At 45.3% G+C, this 24,269-nt stretch overlaps 1 protein-coding gene across 8 annotated transcripts in view; it reads left to right on the top strand.

Moving 5' to 3' along the window:
* LEMD1 (LEM domain containing 1) overlaps positions 1–24,269 on the top strand; it is a 399,416-nt gene that overhangs the window by 111,175 nt on the left and 263,972 nt on the right. For all 8 annotated transcript variants that reach the window (XM_077481225.1, XM_077481230.1, XM_077481229.1 and 5 more), the window contains one exon: positions 21,295–21,405. In XM_077481225.1, the coding sequence (XP_077337351.1) occupies positions 21,295–21,405 (111 nt within the window). The remainder of the gene's footprint in view (positions 1–21,294; positions 21,406–24,269) is intronic.

Below are 24,269 nucleotides of genomic sequence, written 5' to 3' on the forward strand. Positions count from 1 at the left end.
GAGAAGGGAAGAAAAGAGAGCGGGATAAAAGGGGCAAGAGAGAGAGGGACAGGAGGGGGGGAAAGTAAGAAGGAGAATCGGCGGTGATAGCTACTCAAACTAGGTGTCCTCACCGGGGCCTACCCTAATGGTGGGGAAGGAACGCTGAGATTCTCGATGGTCAATCGAGAAATTGTAAAGAGACAAAGCTCAGTAACATTGGAGATGCAGGAGACTAGACAAGAAGAACTAAAATCTGGAAAAATACATGGCAAACATAACATTAACATATGAAAACATAACAGTTGTCAACAGTGGCATAACATATCCTAACCGGCCACCCAGGGCACTGTCCCGGGTCCCCTTACTGAGACCAGAGACAGTGAGGCAGGTACGGCCCAAACAGAGCAGGAAAATTCCCATCGTGATCAGCAATCTGGGGATGATCGGTAAGTCCATGGCAGTATAGGTAGGAGGGTGACTCCTAAAACTTCAATCAGCTACAATTGGGGGGTAGGGAGGGGCAAAAGCCCCAAAACCTGCCGGGGGAAGCCCGAGTATAATAGGGTGAATGAGAGCACCATGGAGGAACCGGGGGCACCCCAACTACCAGCCAACGGGGGGAGAGGGAAAGAACACAGGGCCTCCAGCTATGCCGTGGGCAGGTGGACCCACCCATCTCCCCGCAAACCCCCCCCCCCATCCCCCACCGCAGGTACAACCCCCTCCACAAAGAGGAGGAGCAGCCTCACCCCCAAGCAAACAGCAAACAGCTAACGGGATACGTGGGAAAGGATAGGCAATATAAAATACAATAACATCCCACAGTTCATCTCTTACAGAGTCATGGGCACAGAGGAATGTACAGAGTAGTACAGTGGCAATGAAAAAAGTTCAGCTGCTTACCCAACCCCGGACAGGGGTAGGATCAGTACTCAGAACCCAGTGAATGCCGTCTAGTGTCCTCTCTGCTGGGTGCACGGGAGCGAGGACGATGCACCCGCTGCGGCCTTGGCAAAGGTGGTCCGAGCGCCTCCTGGGAGAGCAAATAGTCAAACCAATTAGGGACCAAAACGGCTGGCTTGCCAAGAAACTCAAAGAGGTTCGGCAACTGATCAGGCAAACTAAAAAAAAATTCTGCTCCCCTCCTGCGGATGATTAGATGAAAGGGGTGGCCCCATCGATAGGTGGCTTCTGCCGTTCGGATCACCTCAAGAAGGGGGCGCATAAGGCCCCGCATGGCTCTTGTTTGCCTGGAGACGTCTGGGTAGATCCTAATGAGAGCTCCATCAGAGTCAATAGGGCCCCTTTCCCAGGCAAGGCGTAGGATTTCCTCCTTTACAGTAAAAAAGTGCACTCTGCATAGTACATCACGGGGCAGGTCCACTGCTACTGGGTCCCTGGAGGCTGACGGGGCCACTCTGGGGCCTGGAATCCGGTGAACCCGGTCTAGCTCTGTCAGTACCTGGGGGATTTTCCAGGACCTGGTTCAGCAGGGCCACCACTGTAGTACGTAGGTCAGGTCCCATGGTTGCCTCCGGGATGCCCCAGAGGTGCAGATTGTTCCTCCGGCTCCTGTTTTCACCATCATCTACACAGAGCTGCATCTCAATCAGGTGTCGCTGCAGGGCTTGCTGCCCGCACTCAAGGGCAGCCAAGCAGTTCTTCGAGGAAGAGCTGGAGGCCTCCAGTGCGGTGACCCTTTCATCAACAGTGTCCACTTGCTGGCGAAGGTCGTGGCGTTCGTGGGACAGGGCACTGACTATGGAAGCTGCCATCTCCTGCAGGTACTGCTTGGACGGCAGGCCTGCCACTAGATCCCGCCAAGAGCCATCCGCTCCAACCCACATGTCCCCGCCGCCTGTTAAACTGCAGGGAATGTCCATGTTTGGTGAGGCAGGGGAGGGGACCAGGGGAGATGATCCTTCTGCCTGAGGCGGGTCTGGACGGGATGTAGCTGCCCCCGCTGCGCCACCTATCCCCTGCAGAGTGGTACCTTGAGAGGATGAAAGACACTGTGGCGCCATCTTGGCCGGTACGGCGGGGGAGGCGAGCCTGTGCTGGCAAAGAAAGTAATTGCTAATGCCGTGTCCTGACGGTGTCCCTGAGCCCCGCCGTTGTCCGCGCGCTCCTGGCATGTATTTTTCACCGCGTCTGGCGAGTCTGCGGCCGGTTCTCTGGCTAGCTCCTGCAGAGCTCCAAATCGTTATTTGACAGGTATCTGTACAGGTTCATGAACAAATGTCTTTTCAAATGGCCCCTGAAGTTGGCAAAAGTAGTACAGGAACTACTTTTGGAAATCGGTGTGGTGCTGCAGAGTCGGCGTCGCACTGATTCGGACTGTACAACTGCCGGCAATAACCGATTTTAGCATGCGATTTGTCATGTCAAATCTCATACCAAATCAGCCCAATGTGAACGTGGGCTCAATGCAGGACAAATTTTGGGCACATCTTCGGGGAGGTGCGGGAGTAGTGTATACACTGCTCCTCCACCGCCCCTGCCCATTAAAATAAACGGGTACTGCTTTCAAAATGCCTTAAAGCGATTTGAAAGCAATGCTAAGCAGGCACGTTTAAGCCTTTCTGGGGGGTTAAAAGCGCCTGCTAGTGGCACCAAAGTGCTGCTATAACAGCAGTAAATGCCCGCAACGCCCCAGTGTGAAAGGGGGTCTCTGAGAGACTGACCACTTATTTTTTATTAAGATCAGTTTAAAACATTGGTGGGCATTAAAGGGGTTGTAAAGTAAAATTTTTTATTTTTTTAAAATAACAAACATGTCATACTTACCTCCACTGTGCAGCTCGTTTTGCACAGAGTGGCCCCGAACCTGCTCTTCTGGGGTCCCTCGGCGGCTGTCTCTGCTTCCTCCCGCAGGTGCTTCTCACGTTAATGCGAGCTCCCTCGCATTGGTGAGAAGCACTGCGGGCGCGCTCCCGTGATACAGCCGGCGGCTATAGCCGCTCGCTGTATCACAAGGCCCCGCCCCCCGGTGCGCTGCGTCATTGGATGTGGTTGACAGCAGCGCGAGCCAATGGCTGCGCTGCTTTCAATCCATCGGCGGGGGCGAGCGCGGGATTTTCGAGGGGTCAGGTAAGTAAAACGGGGGGACTGGGGGCGCCGGCAGTGTGAGATGTTTTTTCACCTTAATGCATTCTATAAAAACATTTACCTTTACAACCCCTTTAAAGAATAAAAACGTCAGCCAAGATATAAAAAAAAAAACACATTGGCAGACATGGTAAAAAACCATTGGCAACCAAGATAAAAAAAACACATTGACACTATGCCAGCCTGCCATTTACCTTTCATTCCAGGTCCTTTTTTTCGACACCAGGCAGAGGAGGTCTCCTCCAGCTCCTCCCCCTTCATGGAGACATGACCTGTCCTACCTCTTCATTTCCTCCTAAGCTGAATAGAAGTCTGGCCAGATGCCCACGGAGGTAGCCGTGGAGCTGGCTGTGGTGAGCGGCACCAGCACAAGGAGCAGTCCAGCCTGCTGCCTTGATGGTGGAGAGGGGACCCGGGCAGTACACTACCAGAAAGAAATACGGCTGTCTCCACGGAGTCGGCTGCAGAGCTTGCCGCAGAGAGGCCAGCGGCGAATGAGCAGGGCCAGCCAAGCAGCTGCAGAGTGGGGAGACGTGAGATGTGGGGAGGCATGTGACATCCGGCCCATGCCCAGTGTGCCCTATGGCCAAATCCGAGCCTGCTGATTCTACACTCTAATTTTCTGATATCTCAGCCAACAAAGTTGGTGGAATTCAAGCCTTTTTTTTTTCTTGTACAGAATTCTGTTTCCTTGTTAAATCTTTTTATTGAATTTCAAGAAAAAAAGTTTATAGATCATAACAAGCATCATATCATGAGTATCGTAAATTAACAATATAGTTATAATCAGGTATTGATCACATAGATTAGGTATGTTATAAGCGAAAGTATAAGTAACATAGAGATTGTATACTATAAGTACTGAACTAAATTAGGAACGAACTATATGAGAGAATTAATGAAATATGCCTCCAGACCACCTGTCCACCCCAAATGGGTTCAAGCTGTGAACACAGGTGGGGGCAAATATAATTCAAAAGTAAAACTCTTTTCCTGGTTAACTTTAGCTCGGCACAACCAGTATTTAAAGAAAGTTTTGAAGAATAGACCCTCTAAAAGAGAGATCGATTCTCTGTTGATGAGAAATAAACCAACTTTTGAAAATATATAAATAAAAGAAAAAAAGAAGAGGGATAGAAAAGGAGGAAAAGAGAGAAGAAAAGGGATGAGATGAAAACTCTTGAGGTAGTGACCTGGTACATGACATGAATCAATAGCACAACAGCGATACACAAGGATTTTATTGTGGGAACAGCAATGACTGGTCAAAATCAGAAGGAAAAATGTTTAACCCATGGTTGCCAAATCATGTGAAATTTACTAATATATTGTTTTCAATAGCTGTCATTTTATCGAAAATGAGAGCTTTGTTCAGTCTGTGTTTGGCTTACGTCACAATTAAATTTTTGGTTTTCCATGCCTTAGCTATGGTTTGTTTAGCTGCCGTATTAATATAAACAAGTAGTTTGAATTGTGTCCGTGTGAGTGAATCTGATTTGAGATTTAAAAGTGCAATAGCTGGGTCTGGGGCAATATAGATGTCTAAAGCTTTAGAGGTCATTGCAAATATGTTATTCCAAAATTCTTGCGCCACCGGACAATCCCACCATATATGAAAATGAGTACCAGGAGAGGAGCATCCTCTAAAACAATGATTAGGGTAAGATGGAGAAAATTTTGCAATCCTTGCTGGTAATAGGTACCATCGTGCCAGAACTTTAAAGTTAGTTTCCAAAGCATAACAGTTGGGAGATGATGATTTAGTAGCTAACCAAATGTTGGAACAGTCATTGTTGTTAAATATTCGACCCAAATCCTGTGCCCATTTAACAGAATATGATGGAAGTACCTCCATTGGGGGTAGTAATAAGGGTTTGGTACACATATGAAATTAAACCTTTAACATGTGGGCCACTTATACAAATATGTTCAAATTTAGACATCTGACTAAGTGCTAAACCTGACCCAATAAGAGGCATATAGAAATTAATTTGTAGATATCGAAATATCTCATTGTTTGAGAGCCCGTAGTTCGTACATAGCATAGGGAATGTTTGAAAGATATTTGAGGATAATAGCTTATAGAATCTAGTCAGATTAGTAGAAGACCATGCTGAAAAAGATTTCGGAAATGTCCATGCGTGATAAAAATCTGGATTCCCTAGAAAGGAAAGAAGTGGACTATGTACTGATTGTAATTTACATGAATTACCAAATCTATCCCAGATAACCAATTAATGTTTTGTGATAGGATTAGTCAGATGCGATCTGTCCTTTGGCAGAATCCATAGTAGACTGGCCACTGATATGGGGTCACAATCGATGGCTTCAATAGATACCCATAAAGGTATGTCTTCTGTTGAATGATATTTAGGGAGTATCGATAGTTGAGCTGCATAGTAAGAAGCGAAGTTAGGTAGCTCCAAGCCTCCACTGGTTTTACTAAGATATAAAGTAGATTTAGGTATACGGGGTTTAATATTCTTCCAAATAAAAGACCTAATTCTACGCTGTGTGAGTCGTAAAAAATATGAAGGTATGGAAATGGGAAGTACCCTATATAAATATAAAAACTTAGGCAGTATTGTCATTTTTATTGCGTTAATCCGACCCATCCATGATGGTGGCAGTGCGGACCATTGCTTTAATAAGCCTGTAACTTGCTTCAGCAGGGGTAAATAATTAGCTGCAAAAAAGATCAGAAAGCGAGGATGTAAGGTGTACACCTAAATATGGTAATTGGCGATCAACCCAATTGAAAGGTAGAGAGGATTAAGCCTGTAATAGGTCAGAGTGTTTTATAGAAATATTCAATGCATTTGATTTGGTGGGATTTACAAAGAGACCGGAAATATGTGAAAATGTATCCAATATTCGCATAAGAATTGGGGCAGAAATGGGGGGGGATGAGATGGATAAATAAGTATGTCATCTACATAAAGACACAGTTTATGGTGATGCCCACCTAGTTCAATACCTTTTGATATCTGGGTTGGATCTAATTAATTGTGCCAAAGGTTCCATAAGTAGGGCAAAAAGTAGTGGGGATAAGGGACAACCCTGTCTTGTGCCTCTTCTGATTTGTCTATTGCTGATTTATAACCTGCATATTTAATATACGCCCTGGGATTGTTATAGAGGGAAGAGATCCAAGTCAGAAAATGATTACCAAAACCCAATTTTTTGAGAGTAAATTGCATAAAAGGCCAGGTGACTGAGTCAAAAGCCTTACCGATATCCAAAGATAGAAGGCAAGTTGGGATACGTCTGTTTTTAGCGGCTTAAATAAGTAATAGTGTAATTCTAATATTGTCTCCTGCCTGTCTCTTGGGTATAAAACCCATTTGGTCTTGATGAATTATGTGACCTATAAAATTATTCAAGCGAGACGCAAGGACCTTAGCTAATATTTTAATGCCTAAGTTAAGGAGAGAAATGGGCTGATAATTAGACCAGATAGTTCAATCTGATCGTGGTTTAGGTAACATAACTATAATAGAAGATAATGACTCAGGCTGAAATAAATAACCAGACAGAAGGGAGTTGAAGGCTCTGGTTAAGACTGGTGTTAAAATATGCTCAAAGTTTTTATAATACGATGCCGAGTAGCCATCGGGGCCAGGCCTTTTATGTAAAATTTTAGTCCCTTTTATAGCAGTCTGAACTTCATTAGTAGTACTAGGGCTTTCTAGTCTCTCTCTTTGTTCAATATCAAGAGTAGGGAGATTAATATTAGAAACTAGCCTGTCCGCACTGGCCTGATTGAAAACAGTAGCAGGGGAGTACATTTTAGCTCATTTGGAATGAAACACCTCTAAAATTTTGACTTGATTATTGGATTACTGGTATATGAATCATGGGACGTTTTCAATCTTATGGAGGATCTGATTTGATTTATTGATCTTAAACTTCTGGCCATACGGGAGTCTGGTTTATTAGCTTTGAGGTATTGTGTATGTTGGCGTATACGGAGGAGTTTATCTGCCGAATCCGTTAAAAATAGATCCAAATCTAAACAGGCTTATAAACAGGCTAAATTAATGAAATTCTATCATCTAATATTATCCCGTTCACATGGTTCGACCATTGTGCCGTATTCACAACTATTGCTTCTATAATACCCAGATCACATACCACCTGGTGCATAAACGACTCTACATTAGAGGAAGATTGAAACGTATCATGACAGGAAGTGAAGTTAGCTTCCAGCTTTGTAAACATGAGTATACGTTCTTTTTTTAAGCTTTGCAGCTAGTTGTATCAACTTACCCCGAACAACGGTTTTATGGGCTTCCCACAATGTCAAGTCGGAAGTGTCACCAGTATCATTAAATGAAAGATAGTCATTAATCTCTTTTTCTATCGTCTGTCGATGTAGAGGGTTAGCTAATGTAGAGTCGTTTATGCACCAGGTGGTATGTGATCTGGGTATTATAGAAGCAATAGTTGTGAATACGGCACAATGGTCGAACCATGTGAACGGGATAATATTAGATGATAGAATTTCAGGTAGCATACTAGAAGGGACCAGAATATGATCAATACGGGAGAAAGATTTATGTGGTTAGGAGTAATATGTAAAACGTCTACTAGTCGGATTGGTTTCATGCCATGTATCAACCAGATTATGTTTGACAAGTAAATGTTGAAGATTAAGCTTATTAGAGCTAGTGATAGGGGCTGGGGGAGACTTGTATAGAAAAGGAAATACCATCGTATTCGAGTCACCACATAACACTACAGTACCAAATTTATGTGTCTCAACCACTTGAAAAAGATGTGATAAAGATTCTGTTTTTTTATTTGGAGCATAATATGAAACAATTGTAATAGCTATATCTGCTATATATCCAGTGAGGAGTAGATATCTACCTTCGGGATCATTTAGTTGTGTTAAGAGGGTGAATGGCATGGAACGGTGAAATCCAATAAGAGTTCCGCGTTGTTTAACTGTGGTAGAAGCGGTAGGAGGAAGAGGAAGAAATTTAGGGCAGCTTTGTCAATAAAATCGGTTTCCTGCAAACAGATTATATGTGCCTTCTTGGCCGAGAAAGATCTCATTGCTTTTGTTTGTTTGTGTGGGATATTAAATCCTTGTACATTAAGAGATAAAATATTTATGGGGGCCATAAAAAGTCTAAGTAAACTAGCTCATAATAAGAACAATGACTTGAACTTAGAATACAGGTCACCATCTCGAGAGAAAAAAAGAGAAGAAAGAATAGAATAAAGAAGAACATAGCTTGGAAGAATAACCCTAATATGAAAAAACTGAGTTAATGCAATAAGAAATCACTAGGGTATGAGAGCAACTCCTGGGAGTGAACAAAGGACTCACAGGGGCTCCACAGCCATCATCAGTCTCGCATAATAAAAGCAAGGGTCTGAGTACGGCGAAAGGGCAGCAAGTAGTTCCTAAAGTGACGAACCATGCCGGAGAACCACAGGAACTATACAAAAAGCATCTATACTATCATAATAACTGTGTGTGTATGTATGGTATGTATGTGTGTGTGTGTATATATGTATGTGTATATATATATAATATAATTAGCCAGAAAAAAAAAGGGGGGGGGGTGGGTTGGAAGACTATCAAGACAATAACCTCAGGAAATGACCACATAACTATCTTTGAATTATATGAGAGAGGGAGACAAAAAAAAGGGAGGGGGGGGGGGGGGAAGGGAAATGCAAGTAAATGAGCAGTAAAAAAAAAAAAAAAAAAAAAAGTTTTATATAGAAGAGGGCCAGCAAAGAATTGTAAGCCAAAGGGCCATAAAGTTGCAAAAATGTGTAACTTAAAAATCAAGTTGTTTCAGAAAAAGTGGAATCCTGCAGTTTTGAAAAAGAGGAAATGTATCAAAGAGGAGAAAAAAAAAATATTTATTTTAAACTCAGTCCATAGTTTTCAGTATTAGGAGGCTGATGTTCAAATCGACCACGTTTATGCTGATTATGGCGAGAAGGAGTAGATGACTTAGAGCTGGTTGCAGTGTTTTGTTGAGGGGACCTGGAGGCTGATCCTCTGCGGAATTGGTCTTTAATTGTGGTTTGATCTGCAAGACCTAATTCCACCAAGGCTGACTGTAAGTCCTCTGAAGAGTGACATACATATCTGGTTTCCAGATGTGTGAATTTGAGGGAGAAAGGAAACCCCCCAATAAGTGTTCTGGTGCTGTTGAAGTATTTGTAGCTGTGGTTTAAGAGCTCGCCTTTTTAGCCACTGTAATAGGAGATAAATCTGAGAAGAGTTGGTATACTTGTCCTTGGAACATTAGGGAACCCTTTTCTCTCGCTGCTGCCAACAATTGTTCTTTTGTACGAAAATAGTGCATCTTGGCAATTATGTCCCTGGGAGGGCTGTTGGGTTTACATGGCTCTAACGCTCTATGCACTCTGTCCATTTCTAATCTCTCCACAGGGATACCAGGGTGCAATTCCTGAAATAAAGCAATCATAGTGGCATTCACATCCATGACAGTCTCTGTAATTCCCCTGGTCCTCAAGTTGGCCCTTCTGTCTCTATTCTCCTGGTCCTCTAAACGTGACTGAAATATGACATTCTCTTTGAGACTATTCAATTCAGAAATGTAGTGCTGAGTTTGACTTTCAATATCATCTACTCGTATCTCTAATTCAGCTGTTCTCTGACCCAGCTCTCTAATTTCTCTTGTCAGTTTGTCAGTAATATGCTCTGATGTCTGTTTCAAAGCCTTCTGTAAAATATGCTCAAATTTTTTAAATATGACAGATTGAAACTCTGATTCTAATACCGAAGCACCACAATCAGTCAGTCCTCAGTATTTTCTGTGGTGTTTATATTGGATTTAGGAGGTTTAGCCAGCTGTGAAGAATGAGGCTGTGAGGAGACTGCTGCAGCCATCTTGGAAGACGGCTGAGGTAATTTCTCTTTGCTTGTTCCACTTTTAAATTTAGCTTTTGTACCCTTTAAAACCATACTTATATGTGCCTGAGTCTTAGTAGTAGGTTTTTCTCTCGTTTTGTGTAGAATTAGGGACTTTTGTGACCTGTAGTCCTCCGGCGCGTTCATCACAGGAGCGGAGCTCTAAGCCGGCATTACCGTCCTCCTAGGCATCCGCGCATGCTCCTCAAGCCTTTTTTATATCCAGTATCCTCTTCTGTAGTGTAATATACAGCACCGCTTGTATTCATAGGCATTGAACTAATCGGAAAGCAAAGGCATTCAGTACTGGAGTATGCGCATATATATCCTAAGATGTGTTTTAGAACACCCCTATTTTTCCAGGTTTTTATTGAAGTGTACACAATTTAACCACTTCAGCCCCAGAAGATTTGGCTGCTCAATGACCAGGCCATTTTTTGCGATACAGCACTGTCCCTTTAACTGACAATTGCACGGTCGTGCGATGCTGCATCCAAACACAACTGATTTCCTTTTTTTTCCCTCACAAATAAAGCGTTCTTTTGGTATTTGCTCACCTCTGCGGTTTTTATTTTTTGCGCTATAAACAAGAGTGACCATTTTGGAAAAAAACACTGTCTCTTGCTTTTTGCTGTAATAAATATCCCACTTTTTTTTCAAAACTAATTTTAGTCTTGGCCAATATGTATTCTTCTACATATTTTTGGTAAAAAAAATTGCAATAAGCGTATATTGCTTGGTTTGCGCAAAAGTCAGTCTACAAAATAGAGGATAGATTTATGTTTTATTTATTTTTATTTTTTCTAGTAATAGCGGCGATCTGCGTGTTTTTATTTTTATCGGGACTGCAATATTACGGCACACAAATTGGACAATTGTGACACATTTTTGGCACTATTGACAATTATACAATGATCAGTGCTATAAAAATGCCCTGAGAAAATTAAAAGAAAATGGGTAAGGCGCCAATTTACAATTGCATAACTATCCAAAGCTGATGCTCCTAAAATTAGTGATGGCTAATGAGCATATTGCGAAACAGTAAAGGGTGCAACAGTAGTGAAATCAAAAACAAGCTGAATATTCAAGTGAATGTAAATGTAAAATTAAATGTAACAAAGTCCATGATACTATCAAACATTGCTATAAGATGTAAATCATGACTCTTCTGTATGTGCTGCAAACACTGTGCAGTGCTAAAGTGCATATACTTCAAATAAAGTGCTTCACCCGAAGTGGTATATCAAAGAGCTCACCAGATTGCATCAGCCACTAAGTTACCACCAGTCATTTAGTATACAAAGAAACCTCTTTCATCTGATGTGTCCCTTCATATGCTTTACAGCATAAGTATGCTATACAGTAGGTGCCGTCGATATTGTGTTTCCAGCGCGACAGTATCGCGCTGGTTCCCGGCGACAGGCTCCTCTAACCAACGCGATACCGTTGTGCTGGCTGCAACAGGAAAATGTCATTTTCCTATATCAGCCAGAGCGAGGCGATAATGTCGCCTCACTCATGAAGCCTGCATGCCTTCTCGGGGGCATACCAGGCCCTAAGGTCCGGTAGGGATTTTAAGGGGAATCCCCTTCGCCGAAAAAAAACAGCGCGGGGTCCCCCCCAAAATCCATACCAGACCTCTATCCGAGTACGCAGCCCGGCCGGCCAGGAAAGGGGGTGGGGACGAGCGAGCGCCACCCCTCCTGAGCCATACCAGGCCGCGTGCCTTCAACATGGGGGTGCCTTGGGGAAGGGGGGGGGCACGCGGCCCCCCCACCCCAAAGCACCTTGTCCCCATGTTGATGAGGACAGGGGCCTCTTCCCGACAACCCTGGCCGTTGGTTGTCGGGGGTCTGTGGGTGGGGGGCTTATTGGAATCCGGGAGCCCCCTTTAATAAGGGGGCCCCCGGATCCCGGCCCCCCCACCCTATGTGAATGAGTATGGGGTACAATGTACCCCTACCCATTCACCTGTGAACAAAAGTAAAAAAAAAACACAAGGGTTAAAATAGTTTATTGCACAGCTCCGGGGGTCTTCCGTCTTTGGGGGTCTTCTCGCTGGACTCCTCCGCTATCTTCTGCTAGCTCTTTTGCTAGCGGAGGAGCCCGGCTTTCTTCTTCGTCGCCGCCGCCCTCTTCCGACTTCGGGGGTCTTGTCCCCCTCTTCGGTTCTTCTTGCCGGGCCACCGCTTCTTCCAGCTCTTTTACTAGCGGTGGCCCGGTCTTCTGTCGCCGTCGCCGCCTTCCGTTCTTCTCCTCCTTCTGGAGATGTTGACTCGACGCTCTCTCCAGCCGCAATGCCAGGGACGCGGTGCGTGGCGACTTATATAGGAACAAGGGGCGGGGTCACCGGTTGATGTCACATGGTGACCCCGCCCCCTTACGATGTCAGTCCCAGCATCCATTTTTTTTACTTTTGTTCACAGGTGAATTGGTAGGGGTACATTGTACCCCATACTCATTCACATAGGGTGGGGGGCCGGGATCCGGGGGCCCACTTATTAAAGGGGGCTCACGGATTCCGATAAGCCCCCCGCCCGCAGACCCCGACAACCAACGGCCAGGGTTGTTGGGAAGAGGCCCTTGTCCTTATCAACATGGGGACAAGGTGCTTTGGGGTGGGGGGCCGCGCGCCCCCCTTCCCCAAGGCACCCCCCATGTTGAGGGCACGCGGCCTGGTACGGCTCAGGGGGGGGGGGCGCTCGCTCGTCCCCACCCCCTTTCCTGGCCGGCCAGGCTGCGTACTCGGATAGGGGTCTGGATTTTGGGGGGACCCCACGCCGTTTTTTTCAGCGAAGGGGATTCCCCTTAAAATCCCTACCGGACCTAAGGGCCTGGTAAGGGCCTCCCAAGGGGGAACCCACGCCGTGTTTTTTTTTTGCATTTGACGTGGAGTTCTCCCTTAGGATTCATACCAAACACAGTGCCTGGTATTGGTGGGAATCCAATTAGGATCCCCGCACCAGTGTCAACCCGGCCAGCGATGCTTATCGGGCAAGGAAAAGAAACATTTTTCCTTTCCCGATGCGAGCCAGCTTGGCGCTGGCTCCCGCGACGGAGCTCGTAGGGTGTCAATCTCGCCGCTAGAAGCGGCGAGTGACACAATATCGGCGGCACCTACTGTATATGGATCATCCAGCTCTCAATCCAAGCGTGGCTGATGTACATATGTATTACTCTTTTTAGTATAACCAGCTCGCATCCAAATCAGCTGCAAGTACTGGCTCCACATACAAAGCAACAGAGAGGCTTGGATAGTAGAGGTCGACCGCTATATCGGCTGATATTTGCCGTTTTTTAATTAATCGGCATCGGCCGATTGAACTGATAAAAAGGCCGATTTCGAACAGCGCGACTTGGAAATGACTTCTGTAATAGAAGTCAGTGTAAGTTGCCTAAGTCTTCATAGAAACTACTTGTCTCCTCTCTGGGCAGTCTGCCAAGAAAAGAGCAAAAAGATACTATGTTTACACTTGAATGAATGAACTCAACTCTTCGTGTAGAAGTTCTCAGTTTAACCATTTAAAGGCTAAAATCTTTTCTGACACTTGTTGCTTACAAGAAAGTCATGTATTTTCTGCCAGAAAATCACTTAGACCCCCAAAAAATTATATATATATTTTTTTAGCAGAGATCCTAGGGAATAAAATAGTGGTTGTTGCAACATTTTATGTCACATGGTCTTTCAAATGCATTTTTTTTTTCGGAAAAAAAAATACACTAAATGATTTTAAAAAAAAACAACCTAAAACAGTAAAGTTAACACATTTTTTTTCGTCCAAAAGTTTTGACTACCTGTTTTTATTTTATAGGCTGCTTTCACACTGGAGCGGGCAGGCATTGATGGTAAAATGCTGCTAGTTTTAGCAGCGCTTTACCATCATTTTAGCGGTGCTATTTGGCTGCTAGTGGCGCGCATATAACCCAGCTAGCGGCCGAAGAAGAGGTTAAATGCGCCGTGAAGCACCGCTGCCAAATCGCAGTGCATGCTCTTCGGCAGTGATGCCCATTAATATCAATGGGCAGGAATGGTGGAGGAGGGGTATACACCACTCCAAACGTGCTGCTTGCAGGACTTTTTTTTTTTTTTTTTTAACATCCTGCCAGCGCATCGCCTCAGTGTGAAAGCACTGTCTTTCACACAGACTGCAGGGGAGCCGTTTTGCAGGCACTTCACAGGCGCTATTTTTAGCCCAAAAGCGCCTAAAAAAACGCACCAGTGGGAAAGGTGTCTGTTAGGTTTTATGAGATGAAGGGGGATAAAAAAATTAAATAAAATAAAAAAAATCGGCCTAACATATCGGCCCAAAAAAATCGGCATCATATATCGGCCATCGGCTGCCATGATTTCTAAATATAGGCATCGGGCAGAGAAAAACCTATATCGGTCGACCTCTATTGGATAGTGTAATAACTTATTTTTAAAACCTTAAAAAAAAACAAATCCAGTTAGTTTGGTATAAGGTACAGAAAAAGCGAGATACAGCTGTAGAGAGGGGCAGAAGCCGCTCCGATACCATGCTCAGGCTGTGTAGTACAAGCCCCACACTATATAAGGCCGCCAGCGCGGAGGCCTTGTGTAGTGTGTTGGCGTCTGTAGGAGTTAGTGGGTGTTCTCTGTGTACCTTCAACACAGTATATACCGTTTATCTGCCAATTTAGCATTCTTGCTCTTCTGTAATTGAGCTTTTAGCAATCTGCAGGAGTTTGTGCGTGTTGTCTGCGTGCCCTGAACGCAGTATACACCATTATATCCACCTATATAGCTAGCTATATTGCTCTTCTGTAGTAGAGCTTGTAGTCAGTTGTAGGAGATTGTGGGTGTTGTCTGTGTGCCCTGACCGCAGTATACACCATTATCCACCTATATAACTCTTCTCTAACTGAGCCATCTGCAGGAGTTAGTTGGTGTTGTGTGCTTCAGCACAGTATACACCAGTATCTACCCTTTAATTTCTGTTCTATAATAAAGGCATCTGCAGGAGTTAGTGGGTGTTGTGTGCCTCCAGCACAATATACACTACCCAATTGCTGGTTTTCCCATCTCCCTTCGGGTCATTACCATGTCTGGAAGGCCAACAAGGAGAGGCAGACAGGCACGAGCTGAAAAAAGAGGGCAAGCAGGCTCTGTGTCTAGAGACAACAGTGCTGGTCGTGGACACGGTGCATCGTCATCAACAGCACGTGGCCATGGGACACGCTTGTCCTTCTTTTCGGCAGCTGGACATGTTGAGCCGCATCATGCCGAAGACTTGGTAGAGTGGATGACCAAGCCCTCTTCATCCTCCTCATCCTCTCTCACCCAGGCTCGGGGTACTAGCAAAGCAGCTGCCAATGCATTGTCTTCCCTCGTCTGTCGTCATCAGTGACTCCTTCCCTAGACCCACCATGTCCTCCTGAGGAGTCCCTTGAACTCTTTGAGCACAGTGTTGGGTACATGCCACAGGAGGATGCTCAGTGTTTTGTAGGCTCTGATGATGACACTCAGCTAGAGGAAGGCAGCGTGAGCGCAGAGAGAGGGGATGCTCAAGAAGGACAGCAATCTGGCAGTCATGTTCCACAAGCTGCAGCATACTGCCAGGTTTGTCCAGCGATGAAGAGGGAGGGGATGAGGGCACTGACTCCACGTGGGTGCCTGGTAGGAGAGAGGAGGAGGAGGAGGAGGCACATGTCCAACGAGGCAGGATGCCCTCCGGGGGCCAGCTTAGGGGCAGCACACCAACTGAATCACACCTCAGAGCTCCGCCTGTGCAGGGCGCTGCCTCTGCGCGTTATTCTAAAAGTTCTTTTGTGTGGGCCTTTTTTGAGACGAGTGCATCAGATCACACCGTTGCTATTTGCAACATATGTCTCAAGCGTATCTTGTGTGGCCAAAACATCAGCCGCTTGGGCACCACATGCTTGACCAGACATATGTTGACCTGCCATGCAGCTCGTTGGCAAGTGTACCTCAAAGACCCACACCAAAGAACAAAGCAGACCTCTCATTGCTCCTCATCAGCTGGGATCTCCAACCCCACTTGACCTTCAGTCCTCTCTGAAACCTGCTCTGAGAGGAATGAAGGTGTAGAATTAGGTGTGTCACAGCCAAGTACTTCCGGGCACTCTGCTAGCAGTACACCCACGTCCGAGTATAGCAGTCAAATGTCCCTGCCCCAGCTGCTGGACCGTCGAAAGAAGTTCACTCCCAGCCATCCACATGCCCAGCGGTTGAATGCTAGCTTGGCTAAATTGCTAGCACTTCAACTGCTGCCTTTTCAGTTGGTAGACTCGGCCCCCTTCCGTGAGTTTGTACAATGTGCGGTTCCTCAGTGGAAGGTCCCCCAAACGTCACTTTTTCTCACGGAAGGCGATTCCGGCTCTCTACCGGCATGTGGAAGGCAATGTCCTTGCCTCGCTGGACAGGGCGGTCAGCGGTAAGGTGCATATTACCGCTGACTCGTGGTCCAGCAGGCATGGACAGGGACGTTACCTGTCTTTCACGGCCCATTGGGTCACTCTTCTGGCAGCTGGGAAGGATGCAGGACAAGGTGCAGTAGTGTTGGAGGTTGTTCCGCCACCACGCCTCCAAAAGGCTACTACTGGTTGTGACGTACCTCTCTCCTCCACCCCTCTCCTCTTCTTCCTCCATGGCCTCTTCCAGTGGTCTGTCCTCAGAACCAGCGGTGCTCCGTAGGCGTTCAAGGGGCTACGCAAGTATGCAGGCAAAACGATGCCATGCCATGCTGTGCTTGTTTGGGGGACGGGAGCCACACTGGGGCAGATTTTGTCAGCTCTGCTGGGGCAGCCCGAGAGGTAGTTGACGCCACGCCAGCTTAAGCCAGGAATGGTGGTTTGCGACAATGGGACCAACCTCCTCTCCGCCCTCCGACAGGGACAACTGACCCATGTGCCCTGTGTGGCTCACGTCCTTTACCTGGTGGTGCAGCGGTTCTTGGGCAGGTACCCGGGCTTACAGGATGTCCTGAAGCAGGCCAGGAAAGTCTGTGTGCATTTCCGCCGATCATTTAATGCCTGTGCTCAGCTGGCTGAGCTCCAAAAGGAGTTGAACCTGCCCAAGAACTGCCTTATATGTGACATGCCCACCAGGTGGAACTCAACGTTGGCCATGCTGCATCGGCATCACACTTAGCAGAGGGCCATCAATGAGTACCTGTGCGACTACGGCACCAGGACAGGGTCAGGGGAGCTTGGTTTTTTTTCTCACCATGCCAGTGGGGCATGATCAGGGATGCATGTACTGTCCTTTCACCGTTTGAGGAGGCCACAAGGATGGTGAGCAGTGACAGTGCATGCATCAGTAACACTGTACCTCTTGTCCACCTGTTGGAGCATACGCTGCGTGGAATAATGGACAGGGCACTTGAGGCAGAACAGAGGTAGGAAGAGGAGGACTTCCTTGCCTCTCAAGGCCCCCTTTATCCAGACAGTGTTCCTGCTGTCCCACCCATCACACAGGAGGAGGATGATTGTGTCAGCATGGAGGTGGAGGCTGGCACTCAGCATCAGCAGCAGCATTCTTGTAGGGATGATTTACAGTCCCAAGAAACCCATGGACTTGTACGTGGCTGGGAGGAGGTAGCTGCGGATCATGTTGTCCTTAGTGACCCAGAGGACTCCGGACCGAATGCCTCAGCTAACCTAAGCTGCATGGCCTCCCTGATCCTGCAAAGCCTGCTGAAGGATCCTTGTATTCTTCGGGTCAAGGAGAGGGACCATTACTGGCTGGCCACTCTCCTTGATCCACGGTACAAGGGTAAGGTTGCCGACCTTATCCTGCCATCGCAGAGGATGAGACATCTCCGGGAGGCCTTGCAGAAAGATCTGTGCAATGCGTTCCCAGAGACTGGGAGGTTACAAACTCCTGGTCCTGAACAACGTGTTGCTGAGGCATCAGTCAGAAGGAGCGGTAGAGAAGGTGGCCATCTGACCGATGCGTTCAGACAATTTTTTATTCCGCAGCCCCAAGGTATGATCGTTCCAGCAACCATCGCCAGCGTCTGATTTACATGGTGCAGGAATACCTAGGGGCAAGGTCAGACTTGGACACCTTTCCCACCGAAAATCCTCTGGCTTACTGGGTCTTGAGGATGGATCACTGGCCAGAGCTTGCACAGTATGCAATTGAGTTACTGGCCTGTCCTGCATCCAGCGTTCTTTCGGAACGCAGCTTCAGTGCTGCTGGTGGCTTTGTTACCGATCACAGGGTGCGCCTGTCCACCGACTCGGTTGATCGACTGACCTTCATAAAGATGAATCAGTCTTGGATCACCCACAGCTACCAAGCACCTGAAGCTGATGTAACCAAATATTTTTTTTTTGAAATATCACATCCCTTCAAGACTGCCTATGCTGATGCTGAGTGACTGTCCTGTTATGTTGATTGTCTATCCTCTTCCTCCTCCGCTGATATGTTGGAAGAACATTTTTGGTTCTGGGTGATGCCACCAGCCCAATTTTTCAGCCCCTGTTTAACAGGGGCGTTTAATTACAATTTTTGATGCAATGCTTTGCAGCCGGGCTCATTCCTGCACTACAACTAGAGTATATGGGAGAGGTTGCAGTGTCGTAGCACCAGTGCCTAAGGCCCAATTTTTCAGCCCCTGTTTAACAGGGGCATGTAATTACAATTCTTGATATAATATTTCACAGCAGGGCCCGTTCCTGTGCCCACCGAGAGTAACTGTGAGGACTTAGTGTTGTGGCACCAGCAGCACAACCACCAAAGGCCCAGTTTTTCTACCACTGTTCAACAATGGCATGTAATTACAATTCTTGATATAATAGTTCACAGCAGGGCGCTCCAGCGCCAACCAAGAGTCACTTTGAGGGCTTACAATGTTTTGGCAACACCAACACCTTGTTTCCGCCATTTCTGCAGAACATATAGGGCAGGCCCCTACTTTCAAACATCCAACTTACAAACGTCTCCTACTTGCAAACGGAAGTAGACAACAGGAAGTGAGATGAAAAAAGATGAACGGCAGAACAAATTATACAGGGGTGATAACCCTTCCCTATGTTTTCCACAAAGCTTAAAAATAGATTTTTTGACTGGCGCTACACTTTAAAAATGTACCAGTTTAAAATTACTAACAGATTCTACTTAACACAACAAATCTACACAGTCCCTGTCTTGTTTGCACCGCCTGTATACTGCTGTTCTGAGTATATAGGGCCTGGGGGCCCCGCGTCTTTCCTTTTTTTTTTTTTTTTTATATGGGTATGGGGTTCCCCTTAATATCCATACAAGACCCAAAGGGGCTGGTAATGGGCAGGGGGGGGCTACCCATGCCATTTTTCTCAATGATTTTCATCCATATTGTCGAAACCAGATATTACATTAAAAACGCAAGCAGTTTTAAATTACTTTTTTCCCGTTAAATGTCATTTTGTGCAGGGACTGTTCTAAAGACGGGGAAACGCGTGGCACTTCACAGGCATACTATAGACACCCCCAGGCATGGTGTTTAAAGGAATATTTCACTTTTTTTTTCTCACTTTAATCGTCATTAAAATCGGTGCTCCTGCCAAAACGGCCATTTTTAAAAACATTTTAGGCATTGTCCCCTGGGTCAGGAGCCAGGTCCCCAAACCCTTTATTGGACAGTATCTTGCATATTAGCCATTAAAATTAGCACTTTTTATTTAGAATGTTCGAGTCCCATAGACTTCAATGGGGTTCTAAAGTTCGTACGAATTTGCTCTCCGTTCGAAAGTTCTGATGCGAACCGGGGCGTGTTCGGCTCATCCCTAGTCACGAGCGATCATGGGTGCCCGGTTGTCATCGCTCCTGCCAGGCACTCGCACAGGCTGTGGGTCCCCCTAGTGGCCAGAAGGTAATGTCGCTTTGCCCAGCCGTGCCATTCTGCCACAGTAAAACTGCAGCGGCTGGTCGGCAAGCCGCTAATGTCGCAACATGCTGTGAAAATAAAGCACATAAACAGTTGGACATAAAGGAATTGTTTCTCTTTAAAACTCAAAACTCAAAACTCAAAAACTCAAAGTAGCCACCTTTTGCAGATATAACAGCCGAACACACGCATGACATGCTTTCTGCAATGGAAATCAAATATTATTAGAAAAGGTCTTCCCAACACTGTTGCAGAAGTTCTTGTAAATATGTTGCACTTGTAGACTGCTTTGCTTTCACCCTTTTGTCAAGTTCATCCCAAACCAGGTAGATGGGACTCAAGTTTAAAAACTGTACTAGCCATTCCATGGCCTACTGTCTTGTATCTTCTTCTAAGGTAGTTCTGACAGCCTGGAGGTATGTTTTTGGGTCATGGCCTTGCTGTAGGATGAACACCTGACAGAATAAATATTTTACCATAGAGTATTGTATGGAGCTGCAAATAGTACTTTTAGTTTAGGGTGCCACTCGCTCTGCAAGTTGCCTTCTCTGGATCCAGCAAAAGTGCCCCAGACAGTTACGCCTCCAGGTTTGACAGTTGGTGTCTCGCACCATCCTTTCACCTACTTGACCACATACAAAAACCCTGTGTGATGAACTGAAAATCTCAAATTGTGATTCATCCATCCATAAGACCTTCTTCTTTGTCTTCAGTAGTACACTGGCAGTGCTTCATGGCCAAGGCAAACCTTTTTTTTCTTTGCCATCTTAGCAATGGGTTTCTTACAGCCACGGGGCCTGCCAAACCTACAGCTCAAAGTCTTCTCTACAACTAATACTGAGGCTTGTCTACTTCAAGCATTGTTGAGCTGTGCTTGAAGCTGTCATCCTGCAAGCTGCCTGTCTCAAAAGCTGTTGACTCACAGAAACTTAATTCTGTTGTGGCTTTGGGTCTGTCAGACCTTCTCCTGTCAGTTTTACCCAGTTTCCAAGTGCCTTTTGATGGTTTAGCAAAATGTTCTCACCAACACGTTAGCCTTCTTTGCAATCTCTCTAAAGACCTACACTTTTAAGGGTTGTAATAGTTGGTCTGTCTTCCTTTTACATGTCATTTTCAGAGCAGTATACTACTTCCCTGCAGTACAGTACTGTCCAAATATTTCTGTTTCCCTGGAAAAAAATTAACTTTTATAATTCTAAAATGTACATTTTTCAGTTTTTGTAAACTGATTAACTTGCAATGTATGTGTGTATCTAACTCTTCTTGTTACACTGAAATGTTCAGTGTATTTTATGTGAAGCATAGTTTTTTCTTTAGATGAAGTATTCTCTTACATAGTGGTTGCTCTGGTCTTAAATGCTAATATTTGGGGGGTTAAAGTACACATTACTCTGCCTTATATTGGATATTATGCCTTTATTTTACTGTTGCATCTTCTGTTTATAGCCAGTACTAGAAGTGTTTATGAAAAGAAGCTGCAGCAGCTGTTGGAAAAAGTGAAAGTCCAAGAAAATGGTGATGCTCATGATGATCAGTATTCAGACAGTGATGATGAAGGTTGGTGCAGACTGCTACAAAACAAAACTTTATTTGTCTAGTTCATGTAAGCATGTGTGTATGTGTATACAGTAGCTCACAAAATTGAGTACACCACAGTTTTATAAATATTTTATTATATCTTTTCATGTGACAACACTGAAGAAATTACACTTTGCTACAATGTAAAGTAGTGAATGTACAGCTTGTATAACAGTGTAAATGTGCTGTCCCCTCAAAATAACTCCACACACAGCCATTAATGTCTAATCCACTGGCAACAAAAGTGAGTACACCCCTAAGTGAAAATGTCCAAATTGGCCCCAATTAGCCACCCCCTTGTCATGTAACTCATTAGTGCTACCAGGTCTGAGGTGTGAATGGGGAGCAGGTGTGTTAAATTTGGTGTTATTGCTCTCTCTCTCATGCTGGTCAAGTTCAACATGGCACCTCATGGGAAAGAACTCTGAGGATCTGAAAAAAAGAAATGTTGCTCTACATAAAGATGGCCTAGGCTATAAGAAGATTGTCATGACTCTGAAACTGAGATGCAGCATGGTGGCCAAGACCATACAGCGGTTTAACAGGACAGTTTTCACTCAGAACAGGCCTCGCTGTGGACGAACCATAGAAGTTGAGTGCATGTCCTCAGCAGCATATCCAGAGGTTGTCTTTGGGAAATGGACGTATGAGTGCTGCCAGCATTGCTGCAGAGGTTGAAAGGGGGGGGGGGGGGGGTCAGCCTTTCATTGATCAGACCATAGGCCGCACATTGCATCAAATTGGTCTGCATGGCTGTCGTCCCAGAAGAAAGCCTCTTCTAGATGATGATGCTCAAGGCCCGCAAACAGTTTTCTGAAGACAAGCAGGCTAAGAACATGGATTACTGAAACTATGTCCTGTGGTCTGATGAAAACAAGATGAACATATTTGGTTCAGATGGTGTCAAGCATGTGGCGGCAACCGGGATGGGGTACAAAGACAAGTGTGTCTTGCCTCAAGCATGGTGGTGGAAATGTCAGGGTCTGGGCTGCATGAGTGTTTCTGACACTGAGGAGCTACAGTTTGAGGGAACCATGAATGCCAACACGTACTGTGACATACTGAAGCAGAGCATGATCTCCTCCCTTCTGAGACTGGGCCGCAGGGCAGTATTCCAACACACTAACAACCCCAAACACACCTCCAAGATCACTGCATTGCTAAAGAAGCTAAGGGTGGTACCTCTAAGTGCAGTATGCCAAATTTAATAAAGTGCACAAAGGGTTAAAGGCACTGACAAGATTAAGTTTTTTAAGACATGATAAAATCAAGAGTCCTCATCTGTGGCATGTGTCCACCCTCAGCATGGTTGTAGAGAGCAGTGTAGAGCCATCCAGCAGCTGCAAAGTGTTCTCATACGTGTTGGAGAGAGCAAGGAGGCCTGTTCACTGCGGGACACACAGGGCTGATGGTGTCAGTGGAGAGAAGGGGGCAGTAATGCATTTCGGAGCATGTTCGACTCCTTCGTCAGACCTTCATCAGTGGTCTGACAAAGCCGCACATGCTCCTATTACAACACCACAGCAGAATAGGGAGACAAATGAGCCAAGAGGGACACACCTCAGAGGATGTAGATGCAAAATGGGGATTCAGTTAGATACACATTAGAAGCAAACACAAAGAGCTCAAAAAATATTCCATACTAAAGCTGAACTCCAGAAAAAATGCTAAATACATACAGTGGGGAAAATAATTATTTGATCCCATGCAGATTTTGTAAGTTTGCCCACCTACAGAGAAATAAAGGGTCTATAATTTTTATCATGTGTAGTTTTACCCCTGGTTTAAATGATAGAGACAGAATATCAACCAAAAATCCAGAAAAAGCACATCATAGAAATGTTATAAATTTAGTTGCAGTTCAGTGAGTAAAATAAGTATTTGATCCCCAAGCAAAACATGACTTCGTACTTGGTGGGGAAACCCTTGATGGCAAGCACAGAGGTAAGATGTTTCTTGTAGTTGGTCAACATGTTTGCATCCATCTCAGGAGGGATTTTGGGCCACTCTTTACAGATCTCTAAATCCTTAAGGTTTCTTGGCTGTCTCTTGGCAGTTTGAACCTTCCTGGCGGTCTGATATTTGAATGTCAAAACATTGTTTTGCATGGAAATTTGTTTTTATATTGTAGACCTGTAATTCTTAGGAATAACTCACTTAAATCTGTCCAAACAAGAGTCTGGTAGACATCCCAGGTATGATAAAGTTTGAATTACTAAATTGTAAATTATATTATAATAAATAACTATAAAAATAAAATACATTTTGTTCAATAATGTAATCAAATTAAAGACACTGAAATGTGTCCAAACAAGGGTCCAATATTACTAGTCCCTGTAAATATCCTAGGTATGATACATTTTGAAACGTGGGACTGCACAAAGTCCGACGTCACAATCAGGACAATTGGTTTCCTTTCTGATTTTCTTTCCACTGTAATCTTGCTTGGAGCAACAAACGACCATACTTGCAGGTGCTTACTTTTTCTCAGTTTGGGGGATGTAGTCCATGAAGTGATGACCAGTCAGGCGTTCTGGGTTGACAGTGCCAACAGCATGACGTCCAGCTGTTTTCACACCCATTGATGGAGTTTGGGGATTCACAAAGGTACGTTCGTCAATTTTCCAAATGAAGACAGAATGAACCACAGGCTTGTCACTCTTTGCTCAAAAAAAAAAAAAAAGACATTCCAAAGCATTGCTCAAGAAGATGCCTGAAGATCTTCTTGTAGTACTTTTTTTTTTTTTTTTTGCTGTTTCCTCATTACTGGGTAGAATGTCATTGCTTGGTCAGCTCTGTGGACAGCTCCCATGGTGTTATTGTAGTCTATCATCATTTGTGGC

The sequence above is a fragment of the Lithobates pipiens genome, unplaced genomic scaffold (genome assembly GCF_037356315.1).
Source record: "Lithobates pipiens isolate NorthernLeopardFrog02 unplaced genomic scaffold, aLitPip1_a1.2 Scaffold_16, whole genome shotgun sequence".
In the NCBI taxonomy this organism is placed as follows: Eukaryota; Metazoa; Chordata; class Amphibia; order Anura; family Ranidae; genus Lithobates; species Lithobates pipiens.